At 36.6% G+C, this 20,963-nt stretch overlaps 1 protein-coding gene across 10 annotated transcripts in view; it reads right to left on the bottom strand.

The window, feature by feature from the left end:
• PDE4B (phosphodiesterase 4B) overlaps positions 1 to 20,963 on the bottom strand; it is a 568,971-nt gene that overhangs the window by 14,638 nt on the left and 533,370 nt on the right. For 9 of the 10 annotated variants that reach the window (XM_021667780.2, XM_064372453.1, XM_064372454.1 and 6 more), the window contains one exon: positions 3,118 to 3,211. In XM_021667780.2, the coding sequence (XP_021523455.1) occupies positions 3,118 to 3,211 (94 nt within the window). Of the gene's footprint in view, positions 1 to 3,117; positions 3,212 to 3,843; positions 4,559 to 20,963 lie in introns of those variants that run through there. The other variant, XM_012442580.3, reaches the window with a different exon arrangement.

The raw sequence follows: 20,963 nt of genomic DNA, 5'->3' as shown, positions 1-20,963 counted from the left end.
GAGTGCCTGGACTGGTAAATATAGTCTGCTGCCAGCCTTTCTCCATGTCCTCCTGCACTATTGTTTTTTTTTTTAAAGATAGGAACAATGCAAGTTTGACGTATCTCTAGATTAAGGGATTTCCCTCCTCCCTGGATGACACATTTTTAACATTTAATGGCTATTATTGAGATATTGCTCTTCAAGTTTAAGGTAAATTGCTTAGATCTTCTTATTTTGTGCTCATTGAGATGGCTGCTATCGTCTTACAAGGACCTTTCCTATTATTGGAAACTGTTAATAAACATTTTTTTTGACAAAATTTCTCTCTTGTCGCCAAGTCTGGAGTGCAATGGCGCGATCTTGGCTCACTGCAACCTCCTTCTCTTGGGTTCAAGTGATTTCCCTGCCTCAGCCTCCTGAGTAGCTGGTACTACAGGCATGCGCCAACATGCCCAGCTATTTTTGTATTTTTAATAGAGACAGAGTTTCACCATGTTGGTCAGGCTGGTCTCAAACTCCTGACCTCAAGTGATCTGCCCACCTCGGTCTCCAAAATTGCCGGGATTACAGGCATGAGCCACCACGCCCAGCCTGTTAGTAAACATTTTATTTTTAGGTCCAACCATCCTGATTCCTAAAGACTTGTTGCCAAAATATTATATGTGTTACTTAAGAGTCCTTATGTGATTTTCCTCTGTATGTTTTGCATTCCCAACAGCCTTCTTTCCTTGTTAAAGGATTGACAAGGTATTTAAGTCTAGATGTCAAGAGAGCTAAGTCCTAGTTCTGACTGAGGAAAATAATAGCCAAGTGATCTTGGTCAAGTTACTTCATCCCTCTGGGCCCCCTGTTTTGTCTCCTGTAACATGAGAGAATTGGACTACAAGGTTTTAAGTTCACTTGGAGATCTGTAAGTTTATGAAAAAGGCTTCATGGTCTTCCAGGCACATTCACCATGCTCACAGGTTAAGAATAAAAGTTTCATGCTCTGCATAGGCAGTCTGGAAACAAGCTCCATGTGTTTGTTTTTTAAGATTGTCAAATTACAAGCCGAGGGTTCACCACAGAGAATCTACGTAGCCAGGCATGTCTTTTAGCAAAACTGATAAACTCAGTTCATATCAGAGTCATGGGAAGTTAGATTTGGAAGGGATATGAGATGTCATCTACAGCAGTGCTCCCATTTTACAGGTGAGGCAACTGACGCATCTTTTGTAATATGATAGGTTTTTTTCTTTCTCTGTTTTCTCAAAAACATTTAAAATTCTAATCTGCCTGTCCAGTCTGTTTGATGGGGTTTACCATATACAACCTCAAACACAAACACCCACTCACATACACCACCCTTCTAATGCTAAGAGTCTATAAAAATTGAGATTCTAATAATCTTCCTCAACAATTTGCTCTTGAATTTAATTTTTGGAACAATGAGAAGCCAAATGACTGATTTTCCTCAAAAGATCTGCCTAAATAGCGAGTAGAATAGGCAAGAAAGAGTTGACGTTTGCCTGATCTAAAGACAGTGTTGAGACTGAGAGCTCATATTTAGTATCTTTTTAAATTTTTCTTTTTATTTTTTTCTACTCTGAAGAATGAATTATATTTATTATCTTATCAACTTTCTTTCTTGGTTGCCTATAATGATAAAAAGGATTAATTAGTAGACTAAGATATTCTTGTTGTCCTTGGTAAGCAGCTATTGAAAGAGACTACAAAGCAAGAGGACTGCTTAGGTCCAGTCTTGGATGATTAAGGTTTCAGAGATTTCATATAACTTTAACTCCAGTACTAAGAGTCTCTTCTGAGAAGTCCTCAAGCCCTCATATTTTAAAATGCAATGCTTATGAAGACAAAAATGGGTTCTTGCAGTATTGATTTTATTCTCCTCTCACACAGTCATTAACTGGTAAAATGTCCCTAAAACAGCTCCCAGCTAATGAAAAATAATTGGGCATTACACAGACCAGGGTATATCTGAAACTGCTCAGCAGAAGATCCCTGTCTTCAAAGGGATAAAGGGAGAAGAAAAGGATCAGTGTGTAATGTTTTCTGTAGAGTTAGATTCTGGGCACCTCTGGGAGCTAGGATGGATGAAAATTCTTCTCCTTTGTTCTCTGACAAAGGTGTTGCAACTGCAGCTGAAGAAAATCATGTGCTGCAGACATTCACATACTAGAAACAGTTAGAAAGGCACCTGATAATCATGTCTGGTGACCATCCGCTGCAGAGTAATACAGTAAGTTCTGTATGAGGCTGCTCAAAGAGAGGGCTGATTGATCTGCTGACAGCAAGAACTGCTTTGGTGTTAGAGAAATAGGATTGATTTTAGAAATAAAACCAGAAGAGGTATTTGTTTCAATAAGGCATCAAGGAAAATGCTCATTGATTTAATGCTATTTGGCTATGCCAAAAAGAAGAGAGGATGCAACAGACTCGGAATCTAAATGCCATCCATTTACTTTGATGTACGGACTTGCAGATTCTGCAGGACTTCTTAAATCAAAACAGTCCAAATAGGTTCATTATACAATAGTTGCCTTAAAGTCCGAATTCAAAAATCCCAGATAATCAAATAACATGCATGACAATAGTTGGGGACCATTCATGTAATCCTTTTTGGTCAATATCACATGTTAAATACCAGTAATGTAACAATAGACAATAATAGATAAAGCATCAGATTGGGAAGATAATGAGGCTGCTTGCAGAAGATGAAATTCTTCAGATAATATTAAAATTCTCCCCCTTACCATCCTAAATAACTTAGCTAAGCAATAGCCAAAGTATTTCCAAAGCTTATTCTCACAGACCAAATCACTGTAGAATTATTCTTCAGCCATATCCTCTTCAAAACATTACTTCAGAGGTCTTAGCAAAGATGGAAGTGGGCAGGCAGACAAGGCGTTTAAATACAATTAGCCCATAATAACCCTCTCTCGGATGGGTATTTTAATTCTTCTTTTCAAAAACATGATGATCTTCCTGCTTATTTTTTTTCTTTTGAAGACTGGTCTTAGTTATTATTTTAAATGGATTTTTCTGTGACTTAACTCCATCCCAAATTCACATAGGGATGTCCTTGATAGGTTGTAGAAATTAATTCTGAAAACAGGTTTTTTCCAGTTAATATCTTACCTAAGAAAGTATTTGAAATGTATTCAGACACCTGGTTCCCTGATCGGCTCATCTCTGAGAGGTGTGTCAGCTCCCGGTTCAGCATTCTTTTGAACTGTTTATAAAGAACAAAAATGCATTAACCACTTTAAAAAGAGCAAATGTTCACTTTAAACGTTTCCAACTTTACTGTCCAGGAATAAAGAGACTGGATGAGCAGATACCATTAGATAAATAACACTGTGTCTACAAAATACATCTCTTCAATTTGAAATTATTCCAACGTCACTTTAGGAAAAGAGGTTTTCTTAAGATTTCTTAGAATTAATATTTGATTACTTTTGAAGATGCAAACATTGGAAAAGGAATTTTAATAAAGGTCAAGATCATTCCACTTGAAACTGTAACTACTTTTAAAAATACATTTGTCAGAAATTACCTCCAAAATATAATTTAACAACCTATTTGGTGAGAGGAGATTATATGTGAAAAGTTTAAGTGAAAAAGAAAAGAAAAAAGCATCTTTTAAAAAACAGAATTAAGTAAAAAGAATAGGTTTAAAACACAGCATAGTACACTGAAATAAAATGTAATATAACATGCTCTTCTTTCAAAATAAGAGGTCCCAGTGGGTTAAATGAACACACAAATTAAATCATTACAGATGTCCTCTACTTCACAGAAAACACACAGAGGTAAATGTTTCACATTTTGTCAAAGACACAGAACACAATTAAATTAACCCACCTTGATGTAACCCCAAGATACAGATAACAAATAATTTGCCTCAGGCATTTTGGAATGCTCTCTTTGCCACAATCCACAAATCCCTTTGAAAGAATTCACAGTTCTGAGAGAGCAATCCCGAAAGGATCAGGAAAGCCCTGCAGATCCAGTGACAAAATAATCAAAACTTAGAAAAGACAAAACCTCCAAAATGTATGGCATTTCCTAAGCCAAACAAAGCCCATCTTCGCACTCCATTCTTGCAAGAAGACTATGCTCCCCGCTTATTTCCTGGCAGAAGAGAGTAATGAAATCAGGAATTGCACGAAGGAGCAAGAGCCTGTCCAAATGTATTCAGCTGGCTGGTTTGAAGCACTTATGAATTATGAATAGTCCTGGTGGCCGAAGGGGTTTCCACTCTACATTAGTCCTACTCAGCTGAACTCTGCAAGGAAGAAGCAATTCTTCTTTCCTGAGGAATTGCCAGACTAGGAAACACAGCCATCTTTTAAAAAGGAGAAGATTAAAATGGAGGAAGCCCCATGAATATTTAAGTAAATCTGAAGTCGGTACCCTCCCCCATTTCAACTAGGTGTTCCTTAACCCTCTCTCTCCATTGCAGACCAGAATTCTGCGGATGCAGCCTCTGCACAAAAATCCAGCCGCTCTAATTGATCAAAGTGATGATGCATTTGATTAACCGACTTCTGAACATTTAAACAAACATTTCAAAAAGGTTACGACTGTGGCCGTTTTCAGAGTAGGCTGCCAGTACGCAAGAATTTTTGAAAACTAGCTTTTTGGAGGATTACTTGTTGTACCCCAAACGTATGCCAATGCACTTAGCCTCTTTTCATAGTAAAATGAATGGGAATGAAATTAATTTATTTCATTTGAAAAGTACTTCCTATGCAGCGTGCACATTTCTGTCTTCCATCAGCTCATTAATATGCATGTTAGATTGCATACGACAAATGTATTAAATTCTTTTCACCTTTCCATCTAGGATTGAGAGTGTGTTAGGAAATATGAACATTCATTTACCGAAAGAATGGTGAATTACTTGGGGTTATGAGTGACTATGCTTGTTTGATATTTAGTGTTACATCTTCTAATTCATATTAGAAATCTGAGGATTTAAATTAATTTTTATTTTATTTTAGCAATCCCAGGCATGTTGAGAAAGTCATTCCTTCCCTGCAGTTTTCTCTCTCCCTTCTTCCCAGCCCCTCCCTTCTCCTTGTCAGCCTTAGAGCACAGGCAAGAGGAAACACTAGAGCTTTACTGCAGTGGGATTCCCGCCCCCAGGCTCACCTCATTTCCCTCATCTCTCCCCTCGGTTACCCTACCCCTGGACTCCCAGGATTTCATTTATAGCAAGTTGAAGGAATAGCAAAGCACCATGGCAACAGCCCCAACTTGCAATTGGCTCTTTTTCCTGTGAGGCATTCCCCTTTCAAATGAGCATCCGCATCCAACAATAGCTTTATTTCAAGTATTCAAGCCCGGGGTCATGCCATCGCCTGTGCCTAGGAGACCTGGCTTTTGGAAGTGAAGCCAATGCAAGTCAGTGTTTCTGCCTGCTGGCTCACTGCACCATGCATTGTTCTCAAAGATGTCCAATCACCCTCTTTCTGGGTAACCCTGCTTGCGTATGTGTGTGTGCTTCCCATTATACAATATGTTAGTAACTAGGCATCTCTGAATCAATCATCTCAGCTAGAATGTTTTACTTATTGAACCTCAGTGCAATTTTGAACTCCAGGTGAATCGCATGAATTCCAAGTTATTTATTTTTGAAGACATAACTGCTTAGTCACAATCGCCTCTCATTTTAAATCCTCAAAAACGGACACACTGCAGACTCTGGAGAAGACAGGTTTATATGCTCTGACCGATAAACTGAATTTTGGCAGAGAGGTAAACTTTACTTGGATCATCGTAAAAATATCTTGCAAAAAGCTTAGAGACAGATAATTTCTTCCATAATTGTCTCTGCACTAGACTTAGCCAAATGTAACGTTCAAACAATCGTCTCATTTTGCCTCCTTTAGTCTCTCTGAAATACTTAGGAACGTTTTAGAGTCAATTAGGTTTGTGTTAGTTCAAGAATGCCCTTTTTTTCATGTATTTTCCCACTATTTATTGAATACCTAAAATGATCAGGGAAAATAGTGATGATATAGCAGTGAAAACAACAACAATAACAAAGGAACAAACAAAAACTCTTCTCCTGCTTTTAATCAGCTTTCATTCTAGTAGAAATAGGTATTTTAGGGCACGTTGTTTAACCACAAAAGCAAATGGTCTGGAGAGAATAGAGCCCATTCTTTATTAGCTGTATCAGCATCTCTGCTCAGAAGATAGGAGCAGGTACAAATTGAATCATAAAAGGCTGTAAGAGGAAAGACTTCTCTGTTTATTTTCTTTCTATAGCCTCCCATTGCCATAGGACCCTGTTGGGATACACTGTCAGTCACTTCCAATATGAGATCAAGGAGGTGGTTCACAGCTGCGGGGTGAAAATAAACCAAACTCCTCATCTTTCTCGTATAGTTTACCAAAGGGACCAGTGTACCCATGGAAAACATTAACAGATGAATATCACCTTCCTTCTTCCGAGGTCTACACTAGTTCTTCTATAAGCCTTTGCTAAGGGCATAGTAATGCTACCAAAAAGCAAAGTCATCTCAAGGCAACCGTAAAACACAAAACATGGCGAAGTATGCAGATGGCGGTCACTTGGTGTCAGAAACTAACCTAGTCCTTTAATGTTGCTTAGCAACGACTGTTGGTTTTCCTTCTCCATAAGGGAGGGCCCAACCACACTGACGAAGGCAATCATTGCTCTCATCAAAAAGCACTTATGAAGGGCCCATTTATGCTGGGCTCTGTACCACTAAGAAAGGCAGACATGGCCTTCAAGGAGCAGACAGTGGGGGGCCGGGAGTGGAAGGGTATCTTTTACATTCTAGTTTATGTAGAGTCCAGTTAGTATGACTAGTGTTTAACTGTGTGATGAGACACATTAAGAAATAGAATAGATACGAATTATGTTTGAGGTTAAGCCTGAGGAGACAGTTGAGGATCTAGGCTTAGTTGGGCTTTTAGCATCTGACTCCCACATAGGAGTGTTTCTGGTGAGCCAGAGGCAGCCACAATGTAGTAGTAGACGGATCTTGATTTTTCAGTCTCAGCTCTCACTCTCCTGTGTAGTCACATCACCTCTCATGTGTAAAATGAGAATGATGCATGATTTTAGGATCTCAGCCTTTCAACCCTAACCTTTTATACTGTATAATAACTTTTGTGGTTGCCTCCTATAGTTTGGACACATTATTTACCAGCAACCAAGACTTCCCAGAAAACAAAACTCCCTCTACATGACTGAGGAAAACAACTCAAACTGAAAATGCTTCAGACCGTAACAAAGGAAGAGAAGCATTTATCATTCCTCAAAGTTTTACAGTCTAAGACTTTTGGAGTCTCTATTTATTAAGTTACATGTTTCGTCCAGATTTGAAGGTAAAATAGCTCCTAGGTAAAACTGTCTGCCAAGGAGTTACTGAATTGAAAGGAAATGGGTGTTATTTACTTTATCAAATGCAGTAGAGAAATCCATAAACAGGAACACACTATTTTAAAGATAAATGTGTCTCTACCGTCTCATGTACACAGATACTATTTTTCCTAAGAATCTGCCTTCACAAGAAAACCCTGTCAGAGCCTACCTAGAAATAATGTCCCCAGAGGAAATGGCCAATGCCCCTTTTCAACACAGACAAGCAAAGTTTATGAATGAACTCTTAGTAATAAAAATTCCTCCAATGCCTTCTTAAGCTGATGCCCAACACTAGATTCACATACACTGCCAGAAATTGCAGCTATTTTTTGAAAAGGGAAGTAGGTATATTTTCTATATAAGTGATTAAATATTATTTGCCTAGAATATACCTTTTCTATGAAATTGTCTGATTTTTTTGAATAAGTTCCTTTAATAGTGAAAAATAAGTGATTTAATATTATTTGCCTAGAATATACCTTTTCTATAAAATTGTCTGATTTTTTTGAATAAGTTCCTTTAATAGTGGAAAGTCATTTTAAAAGTAGAGAATAAGTAACAAAAGCTGAAATTCAATTATACTTGGTGAGAACATTTTGTTTGATGGCTTCCATTTTATTTTAGTTTCAACACTGCATACAGAGGTTATTTCTTCTGAGCCAGTTTCTTCTGAATTGATAGGACACTTCCTTACTTTTCTATATTTCTCATGGGAGAACTAGTTTGAGCTTTATGCAAAGATCCATAGGCAAGAAAGGTACTATCTTGATAACGAGTTTTTAGTTAAACTAATCACATAGGAGGAGTGAACTGGAATGATTGCGGAGTCCTCTCACATCTAAAATTTGGTGATTTTATGTTTTTCAGTATAAAACAATCCAGAAGAATGATAACACAGGAAGCTAGTATAAAGTCCATCAAAGAGCTACTTCTAAGACTAAGTTAGGCCTATTGAGGGTGAACTGAAGATCACTTAGGAGTGAATCCTAAGTGATCAAAACTATTCTTCAGCCTATCAAAGACTAGCTAAAGTGAGTACCTTCCTCTCATTGATAACCTCATGAGATCAATAGGGAAAAACTGTAAGAACAGGGGATAAAAAGGTGTCAAAGAGAGGAAGGCAGCCCCAGCAGTTAGTTACTCTTGTGGGTGGCCTTCTACGCAGAAGCCCAGCTGTTAGACAGGCGCCTTATTGTGTGGGATTTTCCTGTTTTTGCAGTATGAAACAACTGCCGAAGTCATTAAAGTCACAATGACTTTATTAGGGACTAACTTTTGACTCATATTTTATACTTTGTTAGTCATAACTTAAAAAGAATTCCTGGGCATCAGGAAAGTGAAGAGGCTAAAAATTCCTCCTGAAGGCACAGAATGCTAGTAGTGGTAGAAAGGAGTTGAAACTGCAGTGGTACAGTTTAGTGAGAGAGTTTATCCTTGTCTTAGCTCTGACACTAACCACAAGTGTAATCTTGGGTAAGCTGAGTTAACTTCTTGGGGCTCAGTTTCTTTAGTGGTGAAATGGCTAGCTTCTAACCTTCCTTTTGACTTTCAGAGATTTTGCATGGGAAGAAATGAAGACCCAAAGAAGTAAAGCAAATCTAAATTTAAAATGAAAAAGAAAAAAAAAACAGAATGGGGGCTATAGTGTCCTTTGTCTAAAACTCCTTATGAAACTTACAATTTTCACAATTCTTAACATTTCAAAATATTTGACAATGTGTGTATCATCTCTTCTCTCCTTTTTGCGTTTCCCTACAAACTCTACCAATCTTTTGAAACTTGATGTCCAGTTTCTTTATTGACAGGTTTGTCTTATTTGAAAAGCAAGTGAAATTGAGTTGAGTTGGTAGTATGGTCAAAGAAGTAATAATGGACATGCAATTGTCCATTAACATCTGCTTAATCACCTAGAGTTCCATAATGGGTCATCTTAGCAATCAAGTTCTGCTGTACTAACATCTGCAGCAAACCTTTGATATGCCAGGGAACAAACACAGTGAGGTCATTCTCACTGTCCATGTGCCAAATCAGAAAGAAACTGTTCTAAACACATTAGAATTGAGTGATTCTTTTCGTAACTGCCCAGAGATGTAGTAATCAATAAGTAAGTATCTAATGAAAAACAAGCATGAATACATCTACCATTATTCCGCATCAAAAATTAGGATGAAGCAAAAGTAGAATCAATTCTACTTACTGGTTAAAGGACAAGTATCTGCTTAAGTGACATATTAAAAGGCAAAGCAGAGAAAAACCATCAGTGCCTTCATTCAGAATTGAAAAATATCAAAAGATGAAACAAATTTGAATATATCTACTCTACAACTTGAGATTAGGGCTTGAACAGCTCTCCAAATTGTTAGCGATATTTCTTCCTATCTATCTAACCCTTTTCTGCTGTCCATTATTTCTCAGAATTTCTGAAAACTTCTCAAGAGACGATATAACAGACATTATTGAAACACTAAAAAACTGACATTTTCTAGACCCAAAGTGATTCTCATAAGAATGTTTATAGCAATTTCTCATGATCCAACATTGTCTTAACTCTGAAAGTTGCTGTAGTGATGTAACAATCAAATGGACAAAAGATACTGTAACTATACCTAAAGACTGATATATTCACTATGCATTTTAAACTATATATACAATATTTATAAACTATATGTATGTTTCCACATATATAAGGTTGCCAGATTTAGCAAATAAAAATTTAGGGCACCCAGTTAAATTTGAATTTCAGATAAACAACAATTTTCTTTATCTTTTTTTTTTTCTGTAAATATGGTCCTGATACTGCATGTCCGAATAGCCTATGAAGAGATGGGATTTCCAGGCCATACACTCATTATATATGCTAGTTTTAGGGGCACTAAATATTTTCGGATAATTTAAAATTTTCGAACTTTTGTTTTTGACAGAGGCCTTTTCTTCCAATGAGAAACATAAGACCTAAAGGTGTTCCTGGAGCTTCACAGTTTTATTTCATATACCTGACCCTTCCCTTTTAATCTGTCTGTTAATAGAGAAAGACCAAAAAAAAAAAAAAAAAGGAACTCTGAAGACTTGAGATGATGGTGTGATAATTAAATATAGCAGAAGCCTTTTTCGACAGATGACAAAAATCATCATAGTAACTGAGAAAAATCAAAAAATCAAGGAATTAAGGTACACTGTTCAGTTACTCTTTTGTTTTTCCATTTAAGCCTTTCTACAACTTTTTTTGCATGCAGGTGTAATGGCTAATAGTTAACTGAAAATTTCTAGAGCCAATTCTAAGGCCACAGGACATTAATATGATTCCAAAGTACATGGCTAAGGTTTCTTTCAAAACATTTCACAGCTAGAAGCTCTACAACATACAGTATTTTTCAACAATCAGAAGACCGTAGGTCAGACCATAGACCATGCAGTCTAGCGTCCTTTCCTGACTAGTGAAAAATAGGACCTATGTTTTAGGACCTTCATATCTGACCTGAAAGTAGTTACACAGAACAGGGAAACTACCACCCAAATATTCTACTTTCTTTTCATAACCCATACGTATTGGTCATGATTCTCTTTAAGAACTGAATTTAGTTTTGAGTCTATAGTACCTCTTAGGTTGTTTTAAATCCTGCCTTATTAAATTATCTAAATTTTTTGCAGCTACAAAAATCTACCATAGCTTGTTTTTAAGATTATTACTCCACCCCTTAAAAGAATCATGTAGAATACATTGTGTTTAATATTAATTGTGTGGATTTCAGCTAGTGACTTTCATATAGCCTTTGAGGTGAAAGACAGTGGAGTGCTTCAAAACCTGCCTTGGAAATTGCTGCTTCAGGATTAGTGGTTTCTCAGGACTGGGACAGCCTGCTAATCTGGCAATTTTCAAGATCAACTCTAGGGTCTATCAAATAAATTTTAAAAAACTTTGGGCTACACAGACCCACCCTTTTCTTCCCTGAAAACGTATATATTACTATCTGTTTCAATATTTCGCTAATCCCTAAGCTAGAGTATGCAAATTGAGAAAAATCTGTTACAGATTGGCGGTTTGCACATATCTTTAAACTATAAAAGACGAAAATAGTTTCATAACATAGTTATAAAATAGACATAAATTTCATAGACATAAGCTACATCTTATGCAATTTAATCCTATTTAAAAAGGTAGTTATGCTTGTTACGTATTTTGTGTTTTCTATTATTAGCTATCATAATTTAAAAGAGACGGAGAGATGCTTTGAATGACAATGCATCCCAAGATATGTAGGTTTGTTGGGTTCATGGAAGCTTTATAAAGGCAGCTTCTACTGCAAACATGAAGTAGAGGAGGTGCTGGTTGCAGGTTTGCCTTACCAGAGTTACAGCTAACCCCACGTCATAACAGCACGACATAGGAGCATCTGAAGAGTCAACTGAATCCGGAAATAAAATATATGTACTGTAACTTAGTCTGCGAAACTTGGCAAGTCATTGAGTCTCTTTGAGACTAGAATTTTCTATCTTTGAAATGGGAAGATTAGGAATAATAAATGTAAAGTGGCTCACAAGGTGTCTGAGACCTAGTATGTGCTCCTTCTTCTATAGAATTTGTATTTGAAGTTGGTTTTATCTGTAAATTTTAAAATAATCTGAGCTCATGGCACCTTTCTCACTTTGGATTTGCTTTTGGGTGGAAGCTTCAGTTGGTTCTTTGATACCTAAACACCTTTCTTTTCATTGTTGACAGCAGTGTATATAATTAATTAAAAAATTCCCATAGTATGCTGCTGCAGGTGTGACGCAGTGCTCTGCCACACAGATTATGTGACACATGAGTCACTCATAGAAGTTCAGACTCTCTGGTTGACATTTAGATTATTCATCAGTCTAAGAAGTCTAAACCAGAATTGCCAGAAAGATAGATGAAGCAAGTCAAATGAAAACCACCATAACTCAACATGGCCTTATGTTTAAGCCATTCTATAAAAAACAGTCTATTTGGAGAAATCCAGCTGTTGGTAACTATCCATTCATAATTCCTTTGGTTTAGCCAATTTTCTCAAATTAAGAGACACTTTATAATTTTTTATCTATTGATTAAAAGCCATGAATGACCAAAATCTGCCTGATATAAAGATAACTGCAACAAGTATTTTGGCTCAGATTTTCACAGTTGAAACCAATGTGGTAACACATATGAATTAATTGAACATGTGGCTGAGGTGAGAGGAGTGTCACCAATATGCTAGGAACAAAAACATAACCAAACAATGGCAGATAATTAGGCTGCTATTCTCCAACAGATATGGAGAATGGCAAAGTTACAGACACATGTGCTCATAAGTAGGCTCTCCGAAGAGTGTGGAATAGCCATTGCCAGTCTCTGAAGGGCTTAGATTCCTGCCCACAGGATGCAGACTTTTTGAGAGAATGGTAAGCCAAATAGTGCAAAATGAACGAAAAGCCAACCAAACAAACAAAAACCTTAACCAAAACCATTTCTGCTCACAGAAGAAAGCATTTGTCCCTCACAACTTTGTTCTTCGTTATCTGACTTTGGATGAAGGAGAAGGGTAGGAGTAAGTTTTCCCTTTTATCGAGGTACTTTGGGGAGTCATTGGGAACCAGGTGAGGGTTTCTCATGCAACCTAACAACTGGGAAGCTGGAATTAGGCATGGCAGGCATGTAGCCGTCGTAGCACAACAGGAAACAGGATTCCAGGGTTCTAATGGATTTGCCACTAACAAATACTTGGTCCTGAACAAATTAGATTAAGTTTCTGAACCTCATGCAATTGATCAAAAAGTATTTATTCTAATGCCTACCATGTGCCTGAAGCTATTCTAACTGCTGGGGCTTTGCTAGTGAACATGGTAGACATAATTTATATCTTTAGTAACGTTACAGTCTAATGAAAAATGTAAGTAAAAACCAAGTTCCATGATCAAAACCAGAAAGCATAAATTGTGATAGTATATTGTAAAACCAACAAGCTGCTGAGTTACAGTAATTACAGAAGGTCTTTCTAGAGAGATGACATCTAAACTGAGGTCTGAAAAACAAGACTTGGTTGATTTCTAGCTTTAAAATTCTATGATGATATGTTTGGTTAACAAGTTATACAAGAATATAATACATTACACTGTGGATTTCCCTTTAACTTTTATTTTTAAATTATTCAACTTTTGAAAAAAGAGAACAAGATTTGACTCTAAGTCCTGCATTTAGTAGGTAAAGGACTTGGATAAATTGATTATCTTTCCTGAATGTCAGTTTCACATCTGAAAATGGGGATACAGTGAGATCTTCCTCAGGGTGAGTGTCATATGAGAACACAAGTGAGAGCGCTGCGTATGCAGGAAGGGACACTTCAAATGTGTTTCAGTACTATGCTACATTGGATCTAACAAAATGCAAATAAGAAATAGCTATAACTTAAAGAGAATAACTCTTTTAATGCTCTATCCTGGTACCACAGGAAACTTTGAGAACAAATGAATTTTAAGTGAGGAAATAAGCCTTAGACATCTCTGCATTGTCTCATAACTAATGTTCCCTTGGGCAGACGTGGAGTTTTCTGGGAAATGAAGTCCTGGATCATGTGGTTAAATTTGAAAAGCAGTGATCGGAATTTCCTGAATTTTTCCTAATCTCTATTCCTCCTTTATTAACTTTACAAAAAAATAGCTCAACCCAATGTATTTAACTTTTTTAAAACAAAAGAGACTACTCCTACTTGTTTATTTTTGACAAGGTTCTTCTATTTTAGCACTGTATTTAGGGCCCTAAAGAGTCTTGATAAGCAATATGTGACCTTTCTCAGTTTGTAAATTTTACTATGTCAGACATTACAGCATTAGGCAATAATTTTATCTTAATACTTTAAATATATAAAAGAAAGTATAAGTACAAAAGTATTTGTAATTAATTCCAATAAATTGAAGCAAATTCACTGAAATTAAATGATACTGAATTTTAAATATTTAAAAAATAATACTAGTAAATCTTGACAAGGTGTTCTCAAGGACGCTCCCATGAAATACACAAAAAAGATGCAAATAAGTTTTGCACAACCAGTTCCTGAGTGTTAAAATACAGCAGGAAAAAACTCCAGTGATAGCTCTCCCTGTCAAGAACACAAATAATATACTGGGCCTGGCCAAGAAAAACATACTCATTGTGTTAGTAAACATATATGTATCTAAATCATCTGACTCACTTATAGAATGAAGCCAGCAGTAGCAATCACAACAGACAAGGGCTACAGGCAGGGAGGGCATTGTGTCCTTTCAGCTTGGAAAATGGGTAGTATCTGGCTGGTTAAATTAATCCTTGTGGATTATGAGTGAAAGATCCAGAGTAGGAGGTGGAGTCCATTTCATTAGTGACCCAGTAGAAGATCTCTAGCTTCTCACCATCACACGAAAGTATACCGGAAATGCATATTGTCATTGGATAGTTTAAGAATATTCCATAACTTACATTTTTGGAAAATACTAAAAAAAAAATTTCCATCTTTATTATTGTGCTGTGCCCACCAATGAGGTCATTACTCATCCCAGCATTGTTTAAAAGCAAGATGGTCTATTAAAAGTCCCCACATCAACAAATTTCTTAAATGACCAAGAAAATTGCAGACAGTTTTTAAAAGTAAACCCAAACAACTACCACTAACTGACAAAAACTTTCTTTGCTTTTCACTTTCATCCTTACAATTAAACAGAAAAAGATCTATGCCTCCTTGGCATGTTTTAGCTCGAATCCTGCAAGGAAAGTGGAGTCTCAAACATTCAAAACTTGCGATCTGAGCAGACATAAATAAAATCTCAGATAACTAAAATGTTAGCTATGATATTAATTGATAAGACAGGTAAGAGGTTGGTCTATGAAAATGTTATGGAAGTTAGGATAGCTAAGGCAGGGTTTCAAAAAAGCCCCAGCGTTTGGTGTCTTAGGAGCAGAATCATAGCACAGGGTCTGATCTGATGACATGCTTGAGTAGAGGGGAGGTTTTCTAGGCAAGGAATATGAAGACGGAGGATAAATGCCTGTGTTTCTTTATTATCAAGTGATAATAAAACTCTTACTGATATTTTTAAACAACATTTTCCATAGGTTTTCTGACATTGAGGGTAGAGAGGAAGTTGGAAATCCACTGTTTAAATAGGCTACTAAATATTTTACTAAAAATTTTTGTCTCTTAAAAAATCTGTGCCATTCCTTTCTTATATGCAAATGATTCTCCTAACCCTTAAATGTATTTTCCCTCAGTAAAATCTCCATTTTAGCTTATCTTATCTTTTCTTTTTCTTCTTATTTATTTTTTTAGACAGGGTTTCACTCCCATTGCCCAGGCTGGAGTGCAGAAGTGCAGTGGTGCCATCTCGATGCACTACAACCTCCGCCTCCAGGGCCTAAGCAATTCTTGTGCCTCAGCCACCCCAGTAACTGGAACTACAGGTACACACCATGGTGCCTGGCTGATTTTTGTATTTTTAGTAGAGTCAGGATTTCTCTGCATTGGCCAGGCTGGTCTCAAACTCCTGGCCTCAAGTGATTCTCCCTCAAGGCCTCCCAAAGTGCTGGGATTACAGACGTGAGCCACTGACCTGGCCTCATTTTATCTTTTTTTTTTTTTTTTTGACAGAGTTTTGCTCTTGTTGCTCAGGCTGGAGTGCAGTGGATGTGATCTCGGCTCACTGCCACCTCTGCCTCCAGGTTTCAAGCCTGCCTCAGCCTCTTGAGTAGCTAGAATTACAGTGCGTGCCACCACGCCTAGCTATTTTTTTTTTTTTTTTCAATTAGAGACAGAGTTTCACCATGTTGGCCAGGCTGGCCTCAAACTCCTGATGTCAAGTGATCCACCCGCCTTGACTTCCCAAAGTGCTGGGATTACGGGCGTGAGCCACTGCGCCCAGCCTCCTTTTAGCTTTTTAATTCACATTTTCTATATCTTATTCCAATAGCCAAAATGCTAAGCTTTCTTACTCACTTAAGAATTAGAAATTTTCTTTTCATTTCTTACATTATATGCTAAGGAATTTTCTTTTACTTTGTTCTACTTCATAATATAAATAATGATTAGAAATTATGGAGACAAAAAGAGCTAACGTTAGACTGTCAAGGATCTAGGAATAATTTCCCTTATGAACATTATCCAAAGATGATCAATTCCCCAAGTCATTTTCCCATGATTTTTCCCTACATTTAAAATTATTATATTAATAGTTTATTATTTATCCAAAGTTTATGGAAAAATATTTGCAGTATTGGCTTAACTCAGGGGTCTACAAGCACTAAGACTCATTTTAAGTTATCTAAATACATAAAAATATGTCTCTATATGCTGTAAATTAGACTTACTTGATTTAAAATATTTACAAGGCATTAATTACATTTATATTATTTCTCAATAGGTAGCCGCCGACACCACTGTACCTAAGTCCACTAGGATCTTGGTAATGCGACTCAAGAGTCAAGAAATTGTATTTGAGTTGTGAGAGTTGGACATAATCCAGTTCATTGGGCAGAAGCATTCTAGGGTGTAGGGAGAGGGTCAAACTAAAATCACTATCTCGAGTTCAACTTTCCGAGCTAACAGCTCTGCAAAGTGGCAGAGAGAACCCAAGGCTTACCAATCCCAGTGGTAAAACTTTCCAATTTATCATCTTCAGTTTCAGAGAGAGGAAAGAAAGAAATAGAAAGAAGTTAAGGGCAATTACACTAACCACAGGGTATTTTTGCTACCTAAACTTTGGCATTGGAATTAGTGAGAAAGCAAACACCAATCAGAAGCCTCAAAAATTTAAGGCTTTTTAAAAATTCTGAAATTAAAACCAGGGCCATTTAAAGTAACTCACTTCAACTAGTTCTTGTTATGCTTTGATCACTAAATTTTCAGGCATACTAAATTAGTTCTCTTTACTTCAAATTATTAAGACACTTATGCATACCTTTTACTCAAGAAATGTAAATGAAGAATGAGAAGGCTAAAAGTTAATGAAAACAAAAGAGGACATGTCCCATGTCTTTCTCAAACATATCTAGACTTTTGCTGAAGATGAACAGTAAGCCAGATTTATGATCAGACCTACATTTTAATACCTTAATCCACTAATTCACCTTAAGACTTTAGAGAAGTCATGCCATAATAAAATCACTTTTCATTTATATTGCGCCTCATATTTTACAAAGTTATTTGGAGTACGTTGGGTACTTTAATCCTCACTTTTTATTAGTGGCAAAAGCCATACCTCATTTTCTCATCTATAAAATGACCTCAAATAGAAATAGGTAATAATACTTAAGGCTCTCTTCTAGGACTTTGTCTAATGTAACCATGTAAAACTATAACTGGAAAGAAAATGTTTAGATCTTTTTGGTTTGATTTATCAAATTTCATCATCAATAGTGAACAAAGACATTAGATAGTTGACAAATTAATACTTCCCTGTACCCTGTCTGATTGGCTTTAGCAAAGCTTATATAATTGAATTGGAAATATATTTTGATTTAATGATAATTTCTCTTTTTACTATTTTATTTCTAAAACAATGATTTTAAATCTACCTTTTTAGATATCAAATGCTAATGCCTCTTGTCCTAAACCTAAAATTTAAAAATTGGCTTAGTAATTTTTACATCCTGGTATCTGTATTCAAATTTCATTTTTATAATTCCTTAAAGGTATAACGTTATACATTATGCTGTTAGCAAAGAGTGAGGCGAGGTGGCCATGCAAAGTATTTAACAATTAATTTAAAAATTATGATTATTTTGAGTAGCTAAAAAAATTAGAAGATGAAAGTGAGCCACAAAGATGCACTTTATTTTAATAAATTTGCTAAACTTCAATCTCTGGGGGCTCTAGATTTCAAAAGTGGTATGTTTTAAATTGCAAGTAATTAGCAGAAGGAAGAAGGTGACTGATGAACAGAATGGCATGATTAATAGCTTCAAAATCTACTCCATAAGAGGAAAAAAATATTAGGCACTTCCCAAAACAGAAACAAAAGAAACAGGAGTTTTACTGTCTTCTTCATCTCTAAATAACTTAATAGTCCTTTCTTTGTGGAAGCACTTGGCTACTTTAAAGTAAATCAAACAAAGGAAATTACAGTGAAATATCCAAGAGACTAAACAGTTTGGCACCACTCGAGGGAAATATCACGTACAAGTGGGCATGACAGAGAAGGGCTGGTAGGTCCCTGAAAAATGCTAGAGGGAAAGGATGTGCAGGAAAGCACATTGACTACTGGCACCGTGCCTTCCAGAGTGTGAAACCTATTGACAGTGGTACAAATTTGCCCTGGCATCTTCTTGTTTAGGAAGTCCTGGCTTCCAGATGTCTGAGCTATCTCCACTCGTTGAGCACACTTTTACTCAGAAGAAAAATGTTTTGGAAGAATACTGCAAATGCAAGCTCCAACCTTGGTTTTTATTTCATAGATAACAATGACATAGAACCTAGGAGTCTTTTAGACTGGGATATATGCTAAAAGGAAAACTAAAAAATTTTTAAAAGATGAGAAAGAAGTATTAAAAAATGGAGACCAAACAGTTATTCTGTTAATGTGTTGAATTCTAATTTTCAAGACTAGTGTTCTACATTTATATTTGACACTCTAAACATAGCTATTATATTTTCCCCAATGTGGAGAAAGAGGCTCCCCTTACAATGATTTATTTATCAGATTTTGAGACTATTATGCTCTCTTATCAGCTAGCCAGAGGTAAAACAATCAAAGGTAATGGCCTCTCACTTCATTTCTGCTTGCTTTTTAGAGACTTGCTCACTTGGAGATTTCATGTGAGTTAGGCAGAAAGATTAGGTCTGGATTACCATTGAGTAAAGGAAATGGTTCTGTTAAAACTAGTGAAGAACAATTTAAATAAAACAAAACAGGTTACAAATCAAACTTATTACAAAGCACCAAGTAACTTTCAAGCTCTTTGATTTGCTAAGTTTTGAGAAGACTAGAACTTGGAATACTGAATTGTACTAATACAAATACTCACTAATAAAACTCCACTTTGTCATATAAAGAGTAACTGAAACAATGACAAAGAATAAATATCTTAATCTTCTTTTTCATCTTCATTTGAAGACAAAGCCCAAGGAAAACAGTCATGTTACTTCTTCCCAGGCAAGAAGACTGGGCCTAGGGCAATGACTGGCTAGAGGTTGTGAGTATGGTAGCTATGGAATACAAATTTGAACCAGATCTCACTAATGCTTGCCACAATTGAAAGAACAAGATTACCCACCAACCAATCTAAAATCCCCTTAGAAGGATTACTAAATAACTCTAAACATTTTTATATCTTTATACGCCTCATTGACATCGCTAATGGTAAGTCAGATGGACTGGGTATGAATCCTGACTCTATGATTTACCTTAGGCAAGTTATTTCAACTTTCTCAGCCTCACTTTACTCATCTGTAAGGCAGGAATTATATCAGTACCTATTTCAAAGAGTTACTGTGAATATTGATCACAGAATGAGGTAAAGAACTTAGCACAATGTCTACATACACCTGTAAAGGTTGTTCTGTTGTTTACTAATATTATTCAATCAAAAAACAGAAGAGCTGGGTTTTTTCCAACAGTTTTGTTTTATAGAATAGAAAATGGAAAGTTTACAAATGGGTTTATTGTCTCTAATACTATACCTAAGTAAAGGCAGAGCTAGAACTTAAACTCATGGCTTATTCCCAGGTTATTTTCACTTTATTTTGCTGCCTCCCTAATTTATTCTACACAAAGCTGAGCAGTAAAGAGAGAAAAGTTGAACCAAAAAAAAGATGAGTGCTCACCTGGCTATCAGAACTGATTTTAATTCTACTCTGCTCTCTAATCCAGGTCACCGCTAACATGTGTGGGGTCACAAACCGTAAGTCTAAATATACAAAGATATACATTGAACTATCTCCTTTACCCCTCCCTGGACAGATATCCCTCCATAATAGCCTGGAAGGTCAGGTTGAATTTAGAATTCTTGAAATCCTTGGATATAGGTTGGCCCTCTTCTTTCCCCATGCCCTCCCATCTCTAGGGACCTCCTCACTTCCTGGGGCAGAGGGCAGAAGGAAGGCCAGGCTAAGGCCCTCTGATTAAAGCACAGGGCCCAGGAAAAGGATCCATCTTATGCTAAGGATAGCATTGCTATAATCATATCATTACATTTTGCAGAAGGAAGGCCAGGCTAAGGCCCTCTGATTAAAGCACAGGGCCCAGGAAAAGGATCCATCTTATGCTAAGGATAGCATTGCTATAATCATATCATTACATTTTAGGCAAAAGTGGCATGAATATTCCTTTCAAGGACTGAGCACCTGTCTTCCTTCTCTCTGACAGAGTTCTAAGATGAATCCATTGGCCAGTAAGATCTACTTCCTGTCAGTTCTGCTGGACCTGGCATTTTCCATAGTTACTGATTATTCAGTTAAATACAAAATGGTTCGCCTCTCATTAGGGCAATCAGTCTGCCATGATCACCATCCAGTGTCATGCAGCCTAATTCCCAGCTGGCTCTGGCTGGTAGAATTGTGTGACTTCATCCTGCACATCCAAGAGCACTGGCAATTAGCTGTCTTTGTGCTCTGTG

Source organism: Aotus nancymaae, unplaced genomic scaffold (assembly GCF_030222135.1).
Source record: "Aotus nancymaae isolate 86718 unplaced genomic scaffold, 86718_ANA_hifiasm-v0.15.2.pri h1tg000007l, whole genome shotgun sequence".
Lineage (NCBI taxonomy): Eukaryota > Metazoa > Chordata > Mammalia > Primates > Aotidae > Aotus > Aotus nancymaae.
This window is presented reverse-complemented; position numbering and strand designations above follow the sequence as displayed.